Source organism: Stegodyphus dumicola, chromosome X2, assembly GCF_044657685.1.
Source record: "Stegodyphus dumicola isolate Sdum_Otavi_A_Nest chromosome X2, ASM4465768v1".
In the NCBI taxonomy this organism is placed as follows: Eukaryota; Metazoa; Arthropoda; class Arachnida; order Araneae; family Eresidae; genus Stegodyphus; species Stegodyphus dumicola.
Genome location: NC_140781.1, coordinates 85,230,091 through 85,252,726, shown reverse-complemented (window position 1 = coordinate 85,252,726; position 22,636 = coordinate 85,230,091). Strand labels below are relative to the sequence as shown.

General features: G+C 33.0%; 1 protein-coding gene across 5 annotated transcripts in view; it reads left to right on the top strand.

Moving 5' to 3' along the window:
• Mob2 (MOB kinase activator 2) overlaps positions 1 to 22,636 on the top strand; it is a 494,181-nt gene that overhangs the window by 457,138 nt on the left and 14,407 nt on the right. For all 5 annotated transcript variants that reach the window (XM_085809669.1, XM_085809667.1, XM_085809666.1 and 2 more), the window contains exons 2-3: positions 16,153 to 16,316; positions 20,366 to 20,462. In XM_085809669.1, coding sequence (XP_085665795.1) covers positions 16,153 to 16,316; positions 20,366 to 20,462 — 261 coding nt within the window. The remainder of the gene's footprint in view (positions 1 to 16,152; positions 16,317 to 20,365; positions 20,463 to 22,636) is intronic.

Below are 22,636 nucleotides of genomic sequence, written 5' to 3'. Positions count from 1 at the left end.
CACCGGCGATCCCTACGTTGTGACCAAAACATTGGGTCATTTACCATTGAGTTCTATGGGATTTGACGCGTTCGTGTGCAAATATTTTGTAATTACGTCGCAAATATACATATAAATGTATATATTTTCTTTTTTCTACAACACTTCAGAGTCCTAAGTATGTGAAAACAACATATTTTTAAACAACATTTCATTCTGAACGGAATTAAATGTTATACTTTTCACAGGACAGTTTTCTCATGATGGTTTAATTTGAATGAAATATTTTCACAAGTTTTCGTTAATTATATTAGAAAAAAAATTAAGGTAATTCGATTTTATTCGGTTAAGGTACAAAAATTAAGATCAAAGTTTATTGTATTATTAATATTAAAATTATGCATTATTTCTTTTCTATTTATAGAGCTTCTTCCTAAAATACTTTCTTAAATATGACATGATTTTTTGTATTCTTTTAAATCGAAAAATGTAAGTCAATTTATAATTAATGCTCTATTCGGTTCATTTTAAATTAGAGAATTATTAGGAATTAGCGAAATACTGTATTTCGCTAATTCCTAATAATTAAATAGGTATTAAATAGTATTTAACTTTCTCTGAACATTTCTGAAAGGGAATAAAATAAGTTTTTTTTTTTTTTTTAAAGTATTATTTAAAACTTGTAACTGAGTTATTATAAAATGTAAAGGGAATAACTTATCAGATTCTTTTTTTTTTTTACCCTTCATTTCAACAATACATATTCCAAAACTCTTTATTACGTTCTTAAGTGCGCGTCTCATAGCATTTGCTTTACAATACCTTTTAACAGATTGCTTTCCAATACGAACAATTCTTGCTTAAATAGTTTTATAACGTATTTGTCAACAGGATTTCAATTTATGTTTACAATTCAATATTAAGGTTATTATATATTTAGATAACATTTATAATCATTATAAATTAGATACATTTAATAATTAGATTTCTTCACAGTACTTTCACAGTTGTTTATAAGTGAATAAATTCTTCATTTCAAATACATTTATAAATAATTTAATGAATATTTAAGTATTTTGTCAAAAGCAGATACATGCTTTTTGCAAGCACATGCATAAATACCCATACATATTTCCTATTTATCATTTCCGGCATGTGCAAATCTTTAATTTCTGTGCATTCACTATAATTTTCGTGTAAAGTAATTTACACTAATTTAGCATACACCCGAAAGTTTTACATAAAAAATATATATGAATATAATTTGAATGAAAATTATAAGTATTATTTTTAATACCCACTCAAAGGTCAGTTTTTCTTCAAAATTCCTCCACGATGGCATCTCTCTCTTTAGGCAGATAGCCCTTGCATGCGTTACTCTATTTAATAAAAACTTAATCTGACCTATGTGCCTAATTACAAATATTTTAACATACATAATTTTATATTTACATTTAGCCATCAAGTTTCAAACTTTTCAAATCTTCAAGAAAATAATTTTTGGCAGATCTCTTTTAGCAATTTTCTTAAAATCTATATTTTTGTAGTGCAACAGCTTAGAATTTTATAAAACAAATTCATAATCAAAATCGCTGTTGTTAGTTATCGAAAAATAACCAAGATGTGATTTTTGCGTAAATGTCAGTAAACTATACAAATTGCTATTATCCATCACACTATGAATGTTTCTTTCATGCGAGAGTGTCCCTTTTTCGATTTCTATGGAACTGTCGTGTGTCGAAATACTATCAGAATCTTGTCAAGCGAGCTTCTGAATGTAAACAAAGAACACCCCGTCTGGTGACCCAAGCTTCAAAGCAGTGCTTCACTTCTAGCGCGGAATGGCCTCTCCTCCCTTTCCTACCTCCATGGTTTGGTGATAGGGGAAGGGGGCTGGGAGACCCTCGGATCCGTCTCCCGGGTGCTCTGTCTCATAATTGGGGCAAAACTGAGTAGAAGACGTGCTGTCCTGTATGGTGCTCAAGGCTCATGCTAAACGACAGGTGCAAAAATTGCACTCCATGCCATGAAATATTCGTGAGTTTGTTATGAATATGTCAGACAAATGAGATTCATCCTCATGAAAAGGCGAATAGCTGAGCGGCCGCAATCCAGTGAACGGTTGGTGGAACACGTAGTACGAGAGGTCTTCGGCTCGACCGCATCCCAAATGTTGAAAAGAATGTTTCAAAGGTTTAGTGTGAAGGTATACGATGGAAGTGTGCGTAAGCGATGTTCCGTCTTTATGTGCGGAAAGCAACAATCGGACGAATGACAACGTCCCGGCGGATAATTCTATTTTTAATAACTCTGGATCTTCTTTCTAATAACTCTTTAGTTGCCTCTTCGAAGATCTTATGATAAAATATCAACATTATATTGATCAAGTTCAAAATCTGACTGCTGAGTGTACACACTTAGGATTATAAAAAAACGTGAGCTACATGGTCAACTAAGTCCGTATGTGTTAATGTGTTAATGAGACTTCTCAAGGAAGCTAAGGAGCATCTGGATTACAGCAGGAGGGAATACCAGTGTTTTCTAAAATCTACCGGATTTTTTCTCTCTAAAATGATTGCAAATAATACTATTGTTAAAGATATAACTAGTTTAAAAGTTAAGCGTGAAAATATTTCTGATGGTAATTAAAAATAAGAATGATGCTGATGGTTTTGTCACACCAGTCAAAGCAGTCAAACATCTTAGGTGTGAAAATGTGCTGATGTTTCAAATAAATTCGATGCACTGCGCATCGATGTAGTGCTAATGCTGAAAATTTTGTTAATAATGATGTAAATGAAAAGTTTAGTAATAACGTATATGAGACGGAACAGATGCGGCAGCAACAAGTACAACCGCAAGCTCCCAATATTCCCCCTATTATGGTTAAACAAACGGAAAATTGTATTTGGAAAGTCTGCTTTGAACTCTTTCAAGGTAGTCTTTCTTTAGCGGATGCAAAATTTTTTAGTCGTCTCAATGGCAAATTAATTACAATTATTCCTACCGTCGAGGAAGATCATAAAAAACCAACCCATTTATTTAACGAGAAAGTAGTTGAAGATTATTTGATAAAACCTGAATCTAAATAACCAATAAAGTTTCTTTTAAAAGGGCTTTCCTTACACAAGAATTGGGAAAAATTTGCTAATGAAATAACATAAGGGTTTCACCATACGGAGAAAAACTCAGTTAACCAAGAAAAGGAGACCATGCGGAGGAAAACTCAGTTAACCAAGAAAAGGAGGAGAGCACCCATGCCGTTTTTTCTCATAGAGATTTTCCCTGGTCGAGCGCATCTATGAAATGAAAGACCTCATGTACTTCTCAATTTAAATCTCAAAGAACCAAGTTCCTCAGTGTCACAGCTGACCATTCATCAGAAAATTGCAAACTCATTCCAAGGTGCGCGAAGTGTTCTCTTGGGGCACCGAACACGAGACTGTCCGAACGTTGGAAAGATGGAAAAAAAACTGCGGCAAAATAGGACATCCTGCTTCCTATAGATGCTCCAAATTTCCAACAAACAAGCCCAAACAAGGCCCAGAAGTCAGTTATTATCAAGCCCTGGCAAGTTGGTTTGCTTTACTTGATTATGGCAAAGCATTTGGAGGGCTTTCTGCCTAAGGGAAAGGAATCCTTCGTGGAGGCCTTTCTAAGGGAACGTGGCTCATATACACGTTACACAAGGATAAAACCACGAAAATACCCATGCAGCCAGCCCGTTCGCCGGGATTCAAAACCCGAACCAAACTGCCAGTGTGTAGCGCTCGGTCACCGCTCGGTCGCTGTAGGTTCCCATGTCCTAACAGGAAAGCCCCTCTCTCAACCTCGTCAAAAGGCAAATAATGTTAAACAAAACCTGTTTGCTGCTGCTGAAACTGGAAGCAATTTAGCTGATTTTATGAGTATAATTATGGCTACATTTTCTGCAAAAATATTAAAGTCACCTCTAATGAAAATTAAATAATGATGGAAATATAAGCACCGGAACTGATTCTGGCTTTATTGGATTCTACGAATATTATGTCTGATTTTCAGTCAGTCAATTCGGGCAGAAAGAACTAAAATGAATTTTAACTATTAGTAAAAATTATATCAACTCACTAAATATTGTGATAGATTAACCCTTTTCGCGGTTGCGAGATTAAGCAGTTCTTTCTTCCCAAATACGCGCGATATGACAGTCGAAAATTCGCAATGCGAGCTTGTTCGTTTGCGCCTGCGGTGCGTAACTGGAATGTGAATTGAGCTCGCTCGTGACCATCAAAGGGTTAACTGATAAATTGTATATAGTGTATATATATATATTTGCACGTGTTTGCTGAATTTGTTGATATCAGTAATAACCAAACATATCAGAGCCAGCCGGAGTAAATACTTAGAACGCGTATGGTCCATCCCATAAAATTAGTAAAATCAATGATTTTATAGACGAGTGCAATCGTTATGTGTTATTCCTACAATAGCTTAATAACATAATACTGTTAGAATTAGCAATTACGATCTTGATCTTATCTACAGACCCAGGAGAAATCACATTACAGCTGGAAAAGTTTTCATTTTAATTCCATTCCCCATTATCACCCTCCAGTAACACCTTTTAGCCGCTCGCAGTCATTCCATGAAGTGCAAGACTAGTTACGCAATTCTCCATCCATGTGCCATCTCATAAACCTTTAAAACATATTGAACTGGATATATGGACAGTATCTGCTCTAAACAATCGAATACTTAATAAGTGAAGCCATAGTATTTGGAACTGCAGTACAACTAATACATATGGACTGGCAAAATATTCTTCAATAAAATCTCATTAGTGAGATTCGTATGATAAACTGTGATCCACATCATGTGGGTAACAGGCGACGACCTGCGGCTGTACTTAGAAATCTGGACTCTTGGCTAATTGTTTTTTTAATAATATTTAACCTTCCTTCACATTTATGGCTACCTCTTTCTAAAAATATTATTTCTATATTGAGTCACCTCCTCCATGGTCCTGTTTGCTTATTGTCTGCTCATAATTGTTAACTGAATTATGCTGTCATTATGATTTAATTATGTTAATTTATTTGTGCTTTATTTTGTAAAATATTACCTTGCTGTATGTAAAAATGTTCACTGAAGTGCCGCCATCTACCTGCAGTACTATTATTATGTTACGGTAATATCCTATTCGGAAGAAAAGTTGTAATTTTGCGTTGCTGTTCTTTTAGCCGGTCACTAAGCTCTCCCATGACGTCTGCTTTCCGGACTACCATATTTCCTCGCCAGCATTATTCGTAACTCCATTGCATTCAATTATCCGAGCATCGATCAACATGAAGAACATCCGCATTTCAATAATTCCTCCTGCATCTACAGTTTCCATTTTATTTATGTAATCACACCTTTGCTGCTACAAATTGTTTCTTATTTCTTCACCGCGAAACTCTCCTCATCAAGAATCAACTAATATGAACTCTTTCTAAATTACACGCTATGCTTCACTTAAATTTCCATAGACTGGAATAAGGCTCCGTATAAAACACGTTTGTCTCAGCTCGACGCAGGGCTTTCCTTAGCTCTGAGCCCGAGGAATTGCATATGAATTCTTTGGACAACTATCAACTGTGTTTATAGCATTGCGTTAAATTACAAAATGATATAACAGGGGTTCAGGAACTTTATCAACTGCCTGAAGTGATTTTTATGTTAATAAAAATAATCTAATCATTCTGAATCATTTAATATTTCAATGCTTATGCATTGAAATATTAGAGCCTTTCCACTAATTGGGTGATTAGCGTTATTTCATCATTTTGGGAGTTTGGAACCTTTGCCAAATATAGGTGCTCGCAGTTGATCGGAACGTATTTTAAGCATTAACCTTTATGTGCAAAAGAATAACTGGATAGCGGCAGTTCAAGCTTTTTGATCAAATTCGGTTTCAGAATCTATGTCATATCCCATTTGAAAACTGCTGATATAAGTTAACGTAAACAACTGATATAAGTTAACAGCTATAAACTCCGAAGCTAGTTTATCAGGTTTTCTCTCAAAAACAATCATCCTGACCAAAAAATTATTTGGGAAGGTGCAAAAACAAAAGGACCTTGAAAGAAACAGGTCTAGAAGAATCATTCTTGAATTTATGATGTTTCAGAATATCGTCATTTCTTCATGTTTGTTAGATGATTTTTCCTTTTTCGAGTGTATTATAATTATTGGAATTAACAGTTTTCATTTTTTGTTTAAGACTGGCCGGCCTTTTTTGCAATTGCACTTGCTGTTTTACGAAAGTTATCAATGGAGTAAAAGTGGATAAATAAATTGTATAGAATCAACCTATAATTATTCTGGCTTTAGGACTAAAGAAAGGAAATTTAGGTAAATGATTCTAGTTAGGTGGGGAAACTGTTAATCACTACCTGGCTGCCAGGAAGTGAATCGGAGGCTCCGTGTTTGCCGAGTACGAGAGCATTCCTAAGTTTAAAAATTTTGCTAGTGTACCTTTATGAAGGTCTTTTAAAATAATAGTTATACTGATAATTTTTTCGCTTTTCCGATGTTCTTGTATATACAAATGCTAAAAATTTAAAATACTAGCCTGTTACCATACATTTTATATCTGTGCTTTTAAAAGTTTTGATTTAGCTCATTCGCGCTGTTTGTCGTTGTGGTCAAAAGTTTGTCATCGACATTTATACTATTTCCTGGTTATCGAGCTCAAATTTTGCATGCAAGCTGTTTATGAATGGCGATACCGTATGACTCAAATATTTAATTAGATTTCTTTTAAATTTTATGTTGAAACGTCTATGACTTACATACCTTCTCTTAACGAACAAAATAAAAATCTCAATATTTTACTGTTTATACCATCAGATAGAGCAAAAAAAAAAAAAAAAAAAATATATATATATATATATATTATATGAAATTTTTAACTTAATTTATATTTTTTGGCGAATTTTTGAAGATTGCTTTGTAGAGTCATTAGGCTGTTTTTAAAGCAGGAGTCATGAACAATGAGCAACGCCTTCGCTGGGAATCGAACCACGGACCTCTGGAATACGCGCCCAGAGTGCTGACCACTACACTACGAAGGCATGCTAAGAAGGCGGGAGAAATACCTTATAGCTTAATAAAATAAAATTTTATTTATTTATGTTTGATTATTTGACGTCTGTTATTTTAAAATTTAGAATCTAAAATATGCCGCAGGCTTTAAGCATATGGAGAAGTTGTAGTTAGTAAAAGCATGGGTACCTAAATGACGAAATCCAACAATTCAATTGCATTGTCAAAAGCGTAAACCATTATTTTGATGAATTTTATCAAAGGGGCCCTACACAGTTGTTATTCGTTATATAAAATTGTAGATGAATTTTGCAAAGAGAATTATTTAATATCTTACTCCCATTAAAATTATATGATAAATTATTTTCTCCTTCTAATTCATTAATTATTTTAAGAGTCATAAATAAAAGCTTATTTAACAGAAACTTATTAATGTGTGTGCATTACGTTTTTTATTAATATATTTACAAATTATCTGCATGAATCGCAGTATTAATTTATACGAAATATTTATCGTTCCTTTTCTTATTTCATTATTATACGAGTTTCTCTTCTGACCGAAGTAAAACATCAGAAAGCATTCTATTGTATCCCCACCCAAGTGAGGTTTGTATTAAAGAATATAAAGATCTCTTTAAAAAATTTATTTTTGACAGCTTTGTAATGTGTGTCTTATACTTTGCTAAAAAAAAATTCTATGTAATTATAAAATTTAATGTAACCTTTTCCTAAAAATTAAACAGTTTTGAAGGGGTGAAGATAACTGGTGAGTTACAATTTTGACGTTGCATAATAGCTTCTAAAACTAGTATCTTCTTCCTGACTGCGTTTATTTGTGTATTTTCTGTCTGATTATTGTTTCTGCTTCTTAACCTGAACATTTACGAGTGTTATTTTTTGCCGCGTTTTGTTGGATCGTGTTGCGCATTTTACGATTTTCGGTCTCGAGGAAAGAAGACCGGATGCTTTTACATCCGGGATGCGGCAGTCTAGCGATAAGGGCGGAAGTCGGATCGTGTCAACATGCTTCACTTTCGCTACTGGGAATTTTTTTTTTTTTTTTTTTTTTTTAAGCATAAATATGTGTTTCCAGTGTTTACAGATTAAACATTCTTAACGAGTTTTTGTCATCTGTCTGTTAAGTTACTCGAAATAATGTTCAAATAATGCTTTTTCTAGGGGGGGCGGATCCTGAATAAGTTTGTAAAAGGAAATAAAAGTGTTTTTCAATAACAGAGATGCAGTTTAATGGTTGTAGATGTTTAAACGTGTATTCCCTAGTATCTAGCTCATATCACTGTCAGTCGTAGTAGTACGTTTTTCAATAATGCAGTGCCTACTCATAGCTTCTATATCTGTAGTATCGTTAAGTAATCTCCTATCAATTTGATTTTGTATTTTTAATTTATTAGAATTTGTCCTGCTATTCCCGCATCAGAAAATTCGATAGAAATCACGTGATTAAAATAAATAAATCCTTATACTATTATATTACTTTTGTGCAAGCAAATTTGTTTAAAAATCAGCTTCAATAATGATTGAAATAGAGAAGTTATTATATGAAATCTGAAAAGGAAGAAGCATAAGTAATTTTTATTTGGAACATTGCCAGGTAAAATAGATGAAAACATTCTTTTAATAATTGCGAGACGTCAGAATGTTACTCATGGTAAAGATCCACTGTAACAAAAATTTCTTTCAAAAGTTCGGCATTGATGATAAAAATCAGTTTTGTATATTGATAAAACCATAAAGGCATGGAAAGGCATTGCCGAGAAGAATATTTTTCAGTATCATAATTTATGAATTTTAAAATATATGCCAAAAAACAGTTAAACTTTTATATAAAATTTTTTTATTGAAACTTTTTAAACGCCGTTGCTTAAAATTGAACTCTTTAAAGCATCAGTTCCATCAAAAGTCTACGGGAATCCTATGAGAATGAGCATAGAATTACTTATTGAAAGCTGAAATGAAAAGTCTTAACAATTATTCTGAAATTGTAGTTCATAAATTTTACCGAAACTGTATCAGCGTAATAAATAAGCATTTTCCTGTCTCGAGACTCAATAAAATTGAAAGTTTAAGGAGGGGATACGCCTTAGTTCCTTTTCCAAACACTACTAAATTGCACTAATATCTGAATGTTCGATTGGTATATTAAGTTTCACTTTTGTGTGCACATGGAGTTTGCTGTTAGAATGTTTTGCTAAGTAATCACCCCGGAGGATTAATCGCATTTTGTTACACACTTTACCTTAAAGTATGGTTTGCAGTATCCCATACTGCACGGAAATGTTACACCATTCATAAAAACTTAGTACTTACGTGTTAACGCCACCACCTTAGTGCAGTTTGATGATTTTTTGCAGAAGGAAACGAATGATGACTTATAACTGCCAAAAGAGCATATACAGTTAGTCAATAAAGTCTGCGTACATCAAATTTTTTAAATATTTAGTTTCAATAAGGGACTTTGAAATTATTTAACTGTAATATTTTCATATCTAATAATTTATGCACACTAATTGTTAAAAGATAAGTGGCCAGAAATCAAAGCCAATAAAGTTTGCGTACAACGCGAAGGAGGAGGGTGATTTCTTATCTAACTTTTAAACTTCAAATTTGAGAATGCAAAGAAGGTTACACTTTCAAGGTCATTGACTTCCGAAGCAAATTTCACGTTGATTGGAAGTTGTTATTTCTGTTTTCTTTGACGAAAATGGCAACCAATAAAGAAGTTCCTTTAGTTACGAGACAACTAATTATCAAATTGAGATATGAAGGTAAAACTCTTCGTTATATTGGTAAAACCATTGGAAAACCATTTTCTAGTGTGCAAAGAGTTATTCAAAACTATCTTAACACTGGTAGTCTTGCTGTAAAACCAAGAGGTGGGAGACTGAAGAAGCTAAGGCAGAGAGAAGAAAGAAAAATTCTTTTACGAATTAAACTAATCCTAAACTTTCTGCTGCAAGCATTGCAAAAGACATTTTTTTAACTAGCAACAAAGACATTTCTCCTGAAACTGTACGAAAAGTGCTGCGAAAGGCCGTATATCATGGACACAAACCTAGGTCTAAGCCATACATTTCCGAGACAAATAGAAAGAAAAGAATTGCTTTTGCCAAAACATATTTAAACTCTTCGCAGGACTTCTGGAACAATGTGATTTGGTCAGATGAAAGTAAATTTACAATATTTAAAGTTACTGGCCACCCTATTGTATGAAGAAAACCAGGAACAGAACTGAATCTGAGAAATTTAAATCCAACTGTCAAACATAGAGCTGGCGGTGTGATGGTATGGGGGTGTATGTCGTTGAAAGGAGTTGGAAATTTTCACATTATTGATAAAGTCATGGATAAGTATGTTTATCTGGATATTCTGAAGAAAAATCTACGAGACAGTGCCCGAAATTTAAACCTTTCTAATGCCTTTATTTTTCAACAAGACAACGACCCGAAACATACAGCTAAAATTGTGAAGGAATATCTCCTCTAACCCAGCCCACCAGCGGCCGAGCGGTAAAGTCGCTGAACACTGGTAGTTCGGTCCGAGGTTCGAATCCCGCGAACGGGCTGGCTGCATGGGTGTTTTCGTGGTTTTCCCCATGTGTAACGTGTATACGAGCCAGTTTCCCTTAGAAAGTCCTCCACGAAGGCATCCCTCCTCTTAGGCAGATAGCCCTCGAGGCTTTGCCATAATCACACACACCACACCACCACACCACCTCTACAACCCTCCAAGACAGTTACGTACTCCTCCACAGTCACCAGACCTCAATCCAATCGAAGATTTGTGAGCAAAATTGGAGAAACGAATTCGAAAACACAATATTACGTCGCGAAATGAGCTAATTAGCAAATTGCAGAAAGAATGGACGAAATTTACGTAGGATGACACTGAAAAACTAGTTCAGTCAATGCCCAGATGTCTGCAAGCTGTTTTGAAGAATAAAGGATATCCTACAAAGTATTGAAGTAATGTAAAAAAACTAATTTTTTTTGAAAGTGTACGCAAACTTATTGGAGGGAATTTCTGAGTTTTTTTGACAAAATATATTTTTGGAAAAATTTAAAAAGTATTACACTGATATCGTTTACATTTTATTTAAGCTTACAACAATTTTAGCTAATAGAAGAAAAAAATGCAATGATTAAAATGCATTTTTCTATGCTTTAAGTGTTTTTTTAATTTAAAATTTAGTCTGTACGCAGACTTTTGTGGCTAACTGTACATATTAATTCAAACATACTTTACGTTTTAATTAAGTATTTATCCCGAAAATTAATCAATGAAATCGCACAATTTAGGAAAAAGAAATTTATTTTTAATGCTGCATGTAATCAAATCAGTACAAATTTTTTTTGGGGGGGGGCAAAATTTATATGCATGTAAATAAAATGTTTTTCTTTCTGTTCTATGGATGGTCGAGTGGATAAGACCAATAGTCCAATAGACCAATAGTAAGATATACCAATAGTCCATCCCGTGCTCGGCGCCCTTGCGAACGGACTGGCTTCGAGGTTTTCCTCATGTGTAACGTGAGTAAGTTTGGTTTTATTTAACTGTGGCAAAGCACGCAAGGGCCATCTGCCCAAGGGAAGGAAGGCCTTCGTGGAGAGCTTTGTAACGGAAACTGGCTCGTACTCTTGTTAGACATGGGAAAACCTCGAAAACGCCAATGCAGCCAGCCCGTTCGCCTGGAATCGCACCCAGTTCGGAACTACCAGTGTTCAGTGACTTTACCGCTCGGTCGCTGGTGGGCGTAACGTGAGTAAAGTTTTCCTTTAAAAGCGCTCAGTATTTTTGTTAGTGCAGCTCCTTTAAAGAATTATTTAACTTCGAAGAGCCTAAGTTTCCAAAAATAAATAAATAAAAGAAGTGGTTAGATATATATTTTTAAAAGGCTATTACTATTATATTATATATATTTTTTTAAAAGGATATTACCTTTAGCAGTTAAACATGTCGGTGATTTCATCTAGCTGAAAATAGCATATTTCGAAACAAAAAGTAAACACTTAATTAAAAAATGTCGGCGATCCTTTCATGAACGCTTGTGATCTTAGAGAGATGCGACGCAAGACCGGTCTTAACATTTGGCGATCGTGTAGGGGCGCAAAAATACGTAAGCTCATGTCTTAACCATAAACAATGAAAGGCTAAACTGTTGCGTCATTTCGATTTTTTAATTCTAGCAAAATATTGTTTAATCTAGTATTGAATAAATATTATTTGTATTTTATGGATAAACATACAGTCTCCTGCAGAGGACGAGCTCTGAAAGTGACTTTTTTTTTTTTTTTTTAGAACGGAACTAAATATCGATAACAATGAATTTAAACTAATTACATGGAATACTGTATTAAAAATCATTGATAGTCATGATCTCTGAGGCCACCACCTATATAATCAAAGGCCAAAATCATCCGGAAACTGGATGGTCGTAAGAGCTTTCATTGTGCGTATACGTGTAGGGGGTCTCTTAGCCTACGGGCATGAGATACTCACGCGATGGCCCTGGGTGTATCGAAACTGAAAGTGTACTTCTGTGAACAGTTCTGTGTTTCGGCGGCTGTGCTGAATACTCGTGATCACAAAAAGGGTTGCGCACTACTGATTTAAAGATACTGAACATTTTGTCATCTTGTGTAACCATTCAGCTGGAATGTAAAACTGTGTTATATTTGTGCAATATCAAAGCATAAAACCACTATTTACGAGTTAGAGTTTTCATATTTGCTTATGGTTTTTTATCATTGGCTGTGCGTTTATTTGAAACAATTCTCCGTTTTTTTTTTGGGGGGGGGTTATTTAATATTATACTGATATAGAACAAAATGGAATTACATTCCTCGTGCTGCAAAACAGCAACAATTGCAATAAGTAGCATCTTCGTATTACAGACTAATATAATTTCTTATTGCTAAGTAAATGGAAATATTTAGCCATGACATTCGTTCGTCCTGTTTATTTTCTCATTATTACAGTGTTTGTTAACTTGCATCTCAGCCCTTCCGCCCCCCTCTCTGGTAAGAATTTATAAAGTTTTGTTGAACATTTTCTAATTATTAATATTTCTAGAATATATCTCCTTTCAGGATATTTGTTTTTAAAATTTTTTGTAGCTACTTCAATTTTTTTAACCCGAATTTTGAAAAACAAATTTTCTTAAACTATTAAGACATTTATGTATTGGTTCATTGATTGTCAAAAAATAAAGTAGAGAGGAAAGCATTCTAAATCGGTGTAAATGATTTTTTACCCTAGATGCTGCTATTTTTCATATATCAGACGTCTGCCTTATCACGTAACGTGAATTATTTTATTTAACATATATTTAGGTATTTGGCTGTAATTAATTTCAGTAGATCTACAAAACGTTTGTTACCGTCTTAATAAATATTCATCATGTAACATTTTAAGCAATCTTTGAACCATTCGTTCGTTACTTGAACCATCACCTTGAAGATTGAACAAATTTTTATCATCGTCTGAATCCCATTTTCCCTTTGCGGAAATAAAGCGATATAATTGTTAAAAAATATATCATATTATCAAACATCTTCAAAACAGAGTACTGTCAATTTAAAAAAAAAAAAAAGCATGACGTTATGTTAAATTTTGCGTTGAAAATATCAGTACCAGACTATAGTATCTTCAAAGGTAGGAACTACGTGTTGTATTGAAAATACGAGCGCCATCTAGTGCACAAATTCGACGCTACATTTTAGTCAACCTACGTAAACGTTTATGTAAATGGTAACATTTCTACTTGTCTTTACAATTATACAATAAATCTTTGTTTCTAGAATAAATATTTTTCTATAAGCTTTTTAATGCCTGATCATCATTCAGTAACTGTAATTTTGGAAACTGTCATAAAATAAATGAAATTTGAGATATTTGAATGAATTATACACTGTACTTAACGTTCATGAAAATCGCTGAATCCTTTTTATGCATAACGTTTATGTTTTTAGTAATATTCAGATATGGTTTAAAAATGTTTATACCTTTTCTAAATATTAGATTTTTTAAAATAAAGCTTTATCTTGTATACAAGAAAACAAACTTACATAACATATTTATTTGCACAGACTAGAGTTGCTAGATTTATGTGGGAATGTAACAGTAATAGTAGGACAGCCGTGGCGAGAGACTTAATACTGAGGAAATTCTGGTAGTGGGTCCACCTGAATAACACGAAAAGAGGGGAAGCACGCGAAAGTAAAACTGAAAACTGCAACCTTGCGTTTAGCGTAGAGCGTTTTAAAGCTATCGATAATTCATAAAATTCTTGAAGTTACCGCTGTAGGTGGGACTTTCGTTTACATATCGATACAAAATCATATAAAAAATAAATGTGCTGCATAAAAAAAGGAATTATTTTGATACCGATAGCATCATAAAATGATGAACAAAGTTGTCTAACGAGAGTTTATTTTTTTTTTTTATTTAATCAAGTAAAATTTCCTCATAGCAAGCTAATATATATGTATATATTTCTATTCCTCGCATTATAGCTAGCAACTGTTTATTAGAATCGATGCTCTCCAAATTTTGTAACTAATTTTCGCTTCAGCTGAACCTTGCAGTTGAACCTGGCTTGCAGTTGTCATATGCTTTCCTGGTGGATCTGAGTCTGAGGTGTCGGCTTCTTCAGTAGTGATATGTTCACGTATCTGATAGCTTAGTGTTGTATGTCAGCGTTTGCTGTTCGAGTCCAACAGCTCGCACAAGTAATCAGTATCAGCTTCCAGTATCAGCTCCCTTTAGCCAGATAGCCCTCGTGTACTTTGCCGTAATTAAATAATCCAATCCATTCCGAGGTTTTCCAACGAAACTCAACGTCGTAATCTGGAATTTGCGTTACTATTATAGTACTACTATCATTTTCAAATTAGTATTTAATTTAATGGTTAATTTTTCATCCGCTTTGATTTTTTTTTTCTTTCACTTTGTTTGCTCGCTCCGCTCTCGGCACAGCTGTACTCAAAAGAGCCAGCTCACGTGCGTTATTTTTTAACCGGCATTAATGGAGTCGTAAAATATGTTTGTTTTTTGATTTTGTGTAATATTTATTTAGTATTCATTTAATATTAAACAGGATGCAATAATATTTTCTTTGCAAGTGTAAATTGTCCTGCATTTCTTAATTCATGTGAGAAATTTTGCAGTCGACCAATTGGGCGTTAGAAACCTATTTTTTATAGTATTAACGTTCAATATGTTGTTTAGGAGACCAGATAAAAAGGACTTTAGAAGAAATAGCAGTTTATTGATTAGTTTAATGATTAGTTTACGCTGTATTAAGAAATACGGTATGATAATATTGAAATTAAAAGAGAGACTTAATTCTGTGGTCCCCCAAACTATTTTGACAGTCGACTTCCTTCAAGAATTTCCCAAAATTTTATTGATTCCCTTCTATTTCATTATTACATAATTATAACAGGACGAGGGATGCTGATATGATTTTTAGATGGTTTATTTCACAGAGGTTATTATTTTTTAGATTAGGTATATCTAATTTAAACAGTATTAATATTTTATTTATTTAAAGTTAGCGGAAGTAACTGGTGTCGCTGATTACTATGACGGGTGTAGAAAAACTACCTCAAGATGAAGGTTTCAATTGGATAGGACCGCTGTAATTGATTTCGTTTCGATTATTTGCATTTTTATGTGTAAATGGCGTAAATTAATGAATTTCTTTTTCATATGTAACAATTATATAATAGCATCAAATTAATTTAAAAACTAAATCGTTACAGTTTCGTTATGTAATGTACGAGTGATTTTTTAATTTACTCTTTAATCGACTCTCGAGTCCAAAGCGACCCCTGGGTGTTCTACATAGACCACTTTAAAGATCCTTATCTTATATAACATCGATTGGCAACATCATTGGTTTGTCATAACTGGAATTTGTAATTGGAATAACTGGAATTTATAACTGGAAATAACAGAGCTATGAATATTTTTCAGAGTTTTTTAAACTGCCTGAATAAGCTTAAGATTAGGTAAGAAATATTTTAGATTATGCTATGTGAAAAATACATGTTGTTTATGCTTATATGTGCTTATTTTTTTCTGCAGGAAGGCTCGTCGGAAAGATAGAGATGCAGTTGCTACATCACAGGAAGAATCCAAACTTTACTTAGAACCACCTGTTTTGGAATGTACAATATCTGAGTCAAAATTAAGGGAAGTTATAGATCTACCACCTGGTTTAGATTATAATGAATGGCTAGCTTCACATAGTAAGTATTGTTTCATAATTTGGTTTCGAGAGTTTAGTTCTGAAATATCTTAGTGCTGTTTAATTGAAACATGTATTATTTGTTTATTTACATTACTTTCCGTATATTTAGATTCCTGAACTTTTCCCATAATTTAAATAATTTGTCTGTCTATGTTTTAGATTTTATTTAGCCAATTTAGCCCGTAGAGGAAATGTATGTCGGCGAAATACGCGTTCGTGTAGCGATGCGTACCACTGAAAATTCGTGCGGGTAATGACGATTTACGCCAGCTGAATACTTTACCTCCTCCTCAAAATCGTTATCTGCCACCCCACCGTGCCATTTCTGCTCTCATCTTCCATTCCAAAATTTGCTTATTTCGGTCCCCCCTTACCTGGCTTTCTCAGATGTTTTTAAATCATCCTGTATACTCACCTGGCTGTCATAGCTTTGAGGTTTCCCTGATTTAAATAAAGTCCTTTCTATTATATAACAGTTTTGTCCTGTATTCCCCCTTTTTTGTATGTATGTAAGAAAATGCATATTGCCTGCATTAAGATCTTATACCCTGTATTAAGATCTTATTCCATTAGTAACATTTTCCCATGCTAATATTTTAAAGCATATATTTTACCATGTGTAATTTTAAAGCATATATCATTAAATAACTGAATATATAAATTTATTCTTCAGAAGACGTGTAGTATCAATAAAGGTAACATGTTGCTCAGAAACAGAAAGTATCCTTCTGTTTAAATTTTTTTGGTCACTGCCATTTGATTGGTGGTTGAATCTGGAGCCTCTTATTTTGCATTTTGGAATTCAGAATATTCAACTGGCAAGACTTTTGCATCCATGTCTGTAACTTCTTCGCCTTCTAATGCAAGTTAAATGCTTGCCATTATGCAGATCCTTGCATAATGGTGTGTAACTCTGATTCTTGCATAATTGTAACATAATTCTAAACAGATATTAGTTTTTGTTACCTTTTTTTAATCAGAAAAAGTGTGCTAAATATTTCCTTTGAAAGTACAGAAATTGAAATTCCATTTCATTTCTACTGGCTTAAAAAAAATGAAGAGGTCGGAATTTGTTAAGTGCACTGTGGTGAAGAAAATCATATCCTTATTTTACATTATAAATTGTTAATTGATCAACTTTTCAGAAGTTATAAATAAGAGAAATGAAGAACAAGTATGTGTTTATACATATCAGTGTAAACGTACTTAATTTAATGGCATGAGTTACTGGTCTATAACACATGTTTAGCATTGTAGAAAGAATTCTTTTAACTCAGTGTTACATTTGACTAGCAAGTCCGAGAAAAATATCTGAAAATAAGAAAAAAAAACAAAAATATATGGGTAAAGAAAACGAGTCAGCTGAAAAAATTAAGCTGTTAAAAATGTAAAACTAGCAACAAATTAGAAGAAATTATTTCTTAATCAAATCATTTTACTTTGGATAACTAACACCATACTTATACACATTATATGCTTTGTACCAATCATTAAAGTGTAAAAATGTGGTTAATGTAATTTCAAGAAGCTAGAAACGTGGGCGTAAAAATATTTTAAGGAGGTAATTCTAAGGTAGTATAGGTTTTAGGGTAAGGTGAGGTAGGACCTGGGGTCGTCACTTGGAGTTCCCAATGCAATGTAGTTTTACACCAAAAAATTGAGAACACCAAAAAGCATCATTTGCTATGATAGGGTTAGGCATCAGAAAACCTCAAGGCCCTGATACAATAAAGCCAGCCCGTGTTGTAAGGTTACTTTGCCTTCATTGCAGTTGCATTGAAATTAAGGAAGATGAAAGATTTTTCTTACTAGCTAGCACCTGGGCAATTTTATAAGCTCACAATTTTTTAAGGCAAATAGCTCAGTGATAATAAGAAAGAAATGAATATGTGAAATTGAGAAATGCGTATTTTTTGCTACCTTTTTAGAAGAAAAGAATGTTCAGACAACCATTCCATCATGATTTAAAAATGAAATGAGATTGCTAACCATCGTAGGAGAGCTTTATTGATTCATAATTTATCTGTTAGTAAAAGTAATTACAAATATAAACCACATTAACAAAAACTTTGTTCATTTCTATTATATTCATAAAAATGTATAAAATCTTCTTGTACAGGGTGGTCAAAAAAGGTAGCAATAGGCATTATTATCTTAACTATTGACCCTAGACATATACTTCTAATTACAAAGACCCGCCAGGGAAAGAGCAGTAAGACCACTGAATGCTGATAGTTCAGGATTCAAAACTTGTATTCACACGACACATAAGGGAAAACATGATTTCATGTTTTCCCTTATGTGTCATGTGAACACAAGTTAGTTTAAAGTCTTTTGTGAAGTTCAAACAGCCCTCACATCTTTGTCATAGTGCAAAACAATCCAAATTTAATTAAAAAAGCTTCTCAAGGTAGGGAATTTAATGAAAACAGTTTCAACATTTGAGAAGAGAAGAGAGTAGAATGGTATTATAAATATAGAATTTAACATTTTTTGTGTGGTTTTTTTAGAGTAGAAAGTCCTGTTAGTAAATTGTTCATTATGTGTGCATAAGTTAAATGCCACTGTTCCGTTCAATGAAATATTTATAGCTAAAATTTTCCTGGGACCAGCTCTTAAGTGTATAAATAATGCTGTTTTACCTAATAAGGAACTGCTGATCACCAACAAGCAACTTTTGCTTTGTTGTTGCTCTCTAAAATGTAGGTAAAAATTCCAAGGACTATTTAATTTTGGAGGAAAAAATATGCATTGAAAAATGACTGGAGTCAATAATTGTGTTTTCTAATACACTGTTTCTGAATTGTATTAGTAAACATATGGAAGGTTTTGTAATTAACTTAATAAAGCTTGATGAATATTTTTGTGACTGAAGTTTTGCCGCATAGAGGCTGTAAGTTAGATTTGATAGTTATGATAATTTTTTATCCATGATGTTAAAACTGTTTTAATAAGATTTTCTATTTTATTTTGAGAAACTTTAGGATGTTTAGGAAACAGTGCTATGGAGAAAAAATCTGTAGACATCTTTCAGGTTATGATAAATTAGCAAAATCTTGCTCACAAAGCTTTCATCAAGATAAGTTATTAAATCTTTTCGAGTTGAAATAATTAGTCCCCATTAGTATGAAAGTGTTTCATATAATAGCTTTCATGCACAGTGAAAATCTTATCTTGTGAAAATCTTGAAACATTTTGTGTGCCAAAGGGAAAATATTTACTCAAACTCTTGAAGCTATTCTTCTTAACCCTCTGTTCAGTTTCATTTATGATAGCTATATTCAGATATCCCAAAAATATATTATCATCTCATGTTATTCTGTAAAATTCACATGCACATCCCATTTGTGACTCTACAATATGTGATTCTGGGTCATCTGGGTGCACCTTACCCTCCTACAATTTTTTAATCCTGATACTGAGACACACTGTATATAATGCTGTATAAGAGAGCATTATACAGTGTGTCTCAGATTCAGATGCATAGGGCCAACTATGTTACCTTGAGATCAATCAAAGTTTAAAGATTCATACTTATTCTGAGCTGTTCCTTAATTCTGGTTTTCCATTACTTATTGCTGCTTTTTAATTTTAAAAAATGTCGAGTGTGGGTGAGGGAGAGTAAGATGTTAGTTTGAGTTTGTCAGGTTAATGGATACACTAGCAGAAAAAGTATCCCTGAGAGCCTTTAGTATCAGGCATGTTTTGTCTTTATCATTTAAGTGTATGGCTTATAATAAACCTTCTCTAATTAGAATCCATGGGAAAGAGTTGTCCAGTCAAAAATTGCTTATAATGATAAACAAGATTTAAGATGCTTAAATAATTATTTAATGCAAGCTGATTTTTTTTCCATAAAAGATATTCAGAGAGTAATATTCTGCTTTAAAAGAGGCTCTATTTGAGGATAATTGAAAAGGTAATTGAAGTGGGTTTTTCATAATATAGCAATAATATTGATTAAAATAGTTCTTGTGTATTAGTTCATATTTTATTTATGTATATAAGGCAAGTTATTTTACTATATGGTCTTACTTTCGTTTTCAGCTATAGCATTTTTTGATCATACGAACTTAGTTTATGGCACTATATCCGAATTTTGCACGATGTCAGGATGTCCTGATATGAATGGCCCTAATGGAAGGTAAGTTTTGATTGAAATCTTTCATATATATCAGTCTTGGTTTATTTACTGGACTGAGAAAAGATCTTTTCTGCCCAATAAATATTCTTATTTATTTGTTTGCATTTTCCTGTATAAAGCTGCTTTTGTTTTTTATCTAAATACTTAGTTTTAACGTGCTTTTTATGCTTAAAACTATAGTGTTATATTTTACATTCACTGCATAACAAAGTTACATTGACAGGAAAGGTTATAATAGCTCTTGAGAAAACTAAAATGCTTTGACACTATATCATGAAGCAAGAAAATTTTGTCATTAGTACAATAATCTTTACTTCAGTGTTCATGATACTTTAGTCTCAGGCCTGTTACATTCAACTGATATTATCTTTTTAGCAAATATCAGTTATGCAATTTTAATGAATATATGTTAGTACTCGGAAAAAAGTAATTCTCTGAGGTTACTAAAAAACTGTGAACTGTAAAGAACTGTGAAGCTAATAAGAATGCATATATATACTTAATGAAATTTGGCCCAAAATAAAACTAAAATTAGCATAGCAGGTATCTAAAAAAAATAGAACAGAATATTTATATGTTAATTCTAATAATTGATTCTAATATTATTTGGGTTACGGAAAAGCACAGGAGGATGATCTCTGAGAAAGGGGAAGAAGCCTTTTTTAAGGAAGGCTGGCTCATGTTCCTCATGTGGAAAACATGAAAACCAAACACGCAGCCAGCCAATTCATCAGGTTTTTAACATCGGTTAAACCACCATTGCTCAGTGACTTTAATGCATGACTATCAGTGATAGTGTCCAAACAGTTAAAGACTGCTGAATGCTAGTTGTTCATCCTGGGTTCAGACCCAGGCAAACAGCATGGCTGCATGTTTGGTTTTCGTGTTTTTCCATATGAGTAACATGAATATGAGCCAGTTTTCTTAGAAAGTCCTTCAGGAAGGTAGGCCTTGAGTGTTCTGCCACATTAAATATCCAGTAACCATACCATGGTGGTCTTTATTTTAATATTCAAAATGTCTTTACCGAGGCAATTTAAATTTTTGTGGCAAGTTTGAAGGATATTCATTTAGACTGTTATCATTATTTATACAATTATCAGTTATAAATATTTAGTAATTATTAACACACTGTAAAAAAATTGTTAGGTTACTAAAAATACTAAAGGAAAAGGAAGCTACTAAGAGTGCACATGTTAATAAGAATGCATATTTTATATTGTTTAAGATACGAGCTACTTCAGTAGTGAAATATGTACATACACCTGTATGAATGATTGAAAACATAAATCAAATTTACAAATGATTACACATTTGACTTCTAGTTAACTATCTAGGGTTGATTTAAAATTAGGTTCTTGCACAGACTTCCTGTGTGTAAATTTTTTTAAAAAAAACTGATTTTGTAGCTGAGTACATTGCATATGGCTTAACACCAGCTTATGGAATAGGCTATACAGACTGGCTAGGGTGCCAAATGGGTCAGAAATTAATCTAAATAACCCCTTTATCTTATCATAATTGTGTATTTAAGTGTGCCAGAGAAGTCAGTTCAAAGCACAAAACGTCTTTAGCAGGCACTAATATGAAATTAGAAATGCACTTTTGTGAACGACATTAATGATATACAGTAAACTCTTGCTGAACTCAGGGAGCTACATCATTAATATATTGCATACATGGCAAGGTGTTATTCCACAAAATTAACTTTTTAAGTGGAAAAAAAAAGGGTTAGGTATAGTTTAGATTAAAGAAGTATGTTTAATTTATGCAAACCTAAATTTTATTGTAATTAAAATGGAAAAAATGAAGCAAAAGTTAATTGAAAGATCTCTGTTATTGCTTAATAAGTAGGTATATAATACAATTATTTTTGAAACAGCTGGTTATTTTGCTTGGGATGATGTCTGACATAAATCATTAAACAAGGAGGAGTTAATTTTCAATCAGTGGAAATTTTTAAAAATTGTAACAACTTCTGGTCAATACTGATGTCAGAGAGCATTCATTATTGATGAATTCACTTGTTCCCATGCGAGTTTTATAATTTTTATGTAGTTACTCATGTTGAATTGCTTCCCAGATGACGTTAGTTTGTTGTGCTTTCCTTCTTCTAGTGCCTTATTTGCATTTGGATTCAATGTTGTGAGGGCTTCAGTACTGAGTTTTGGAGA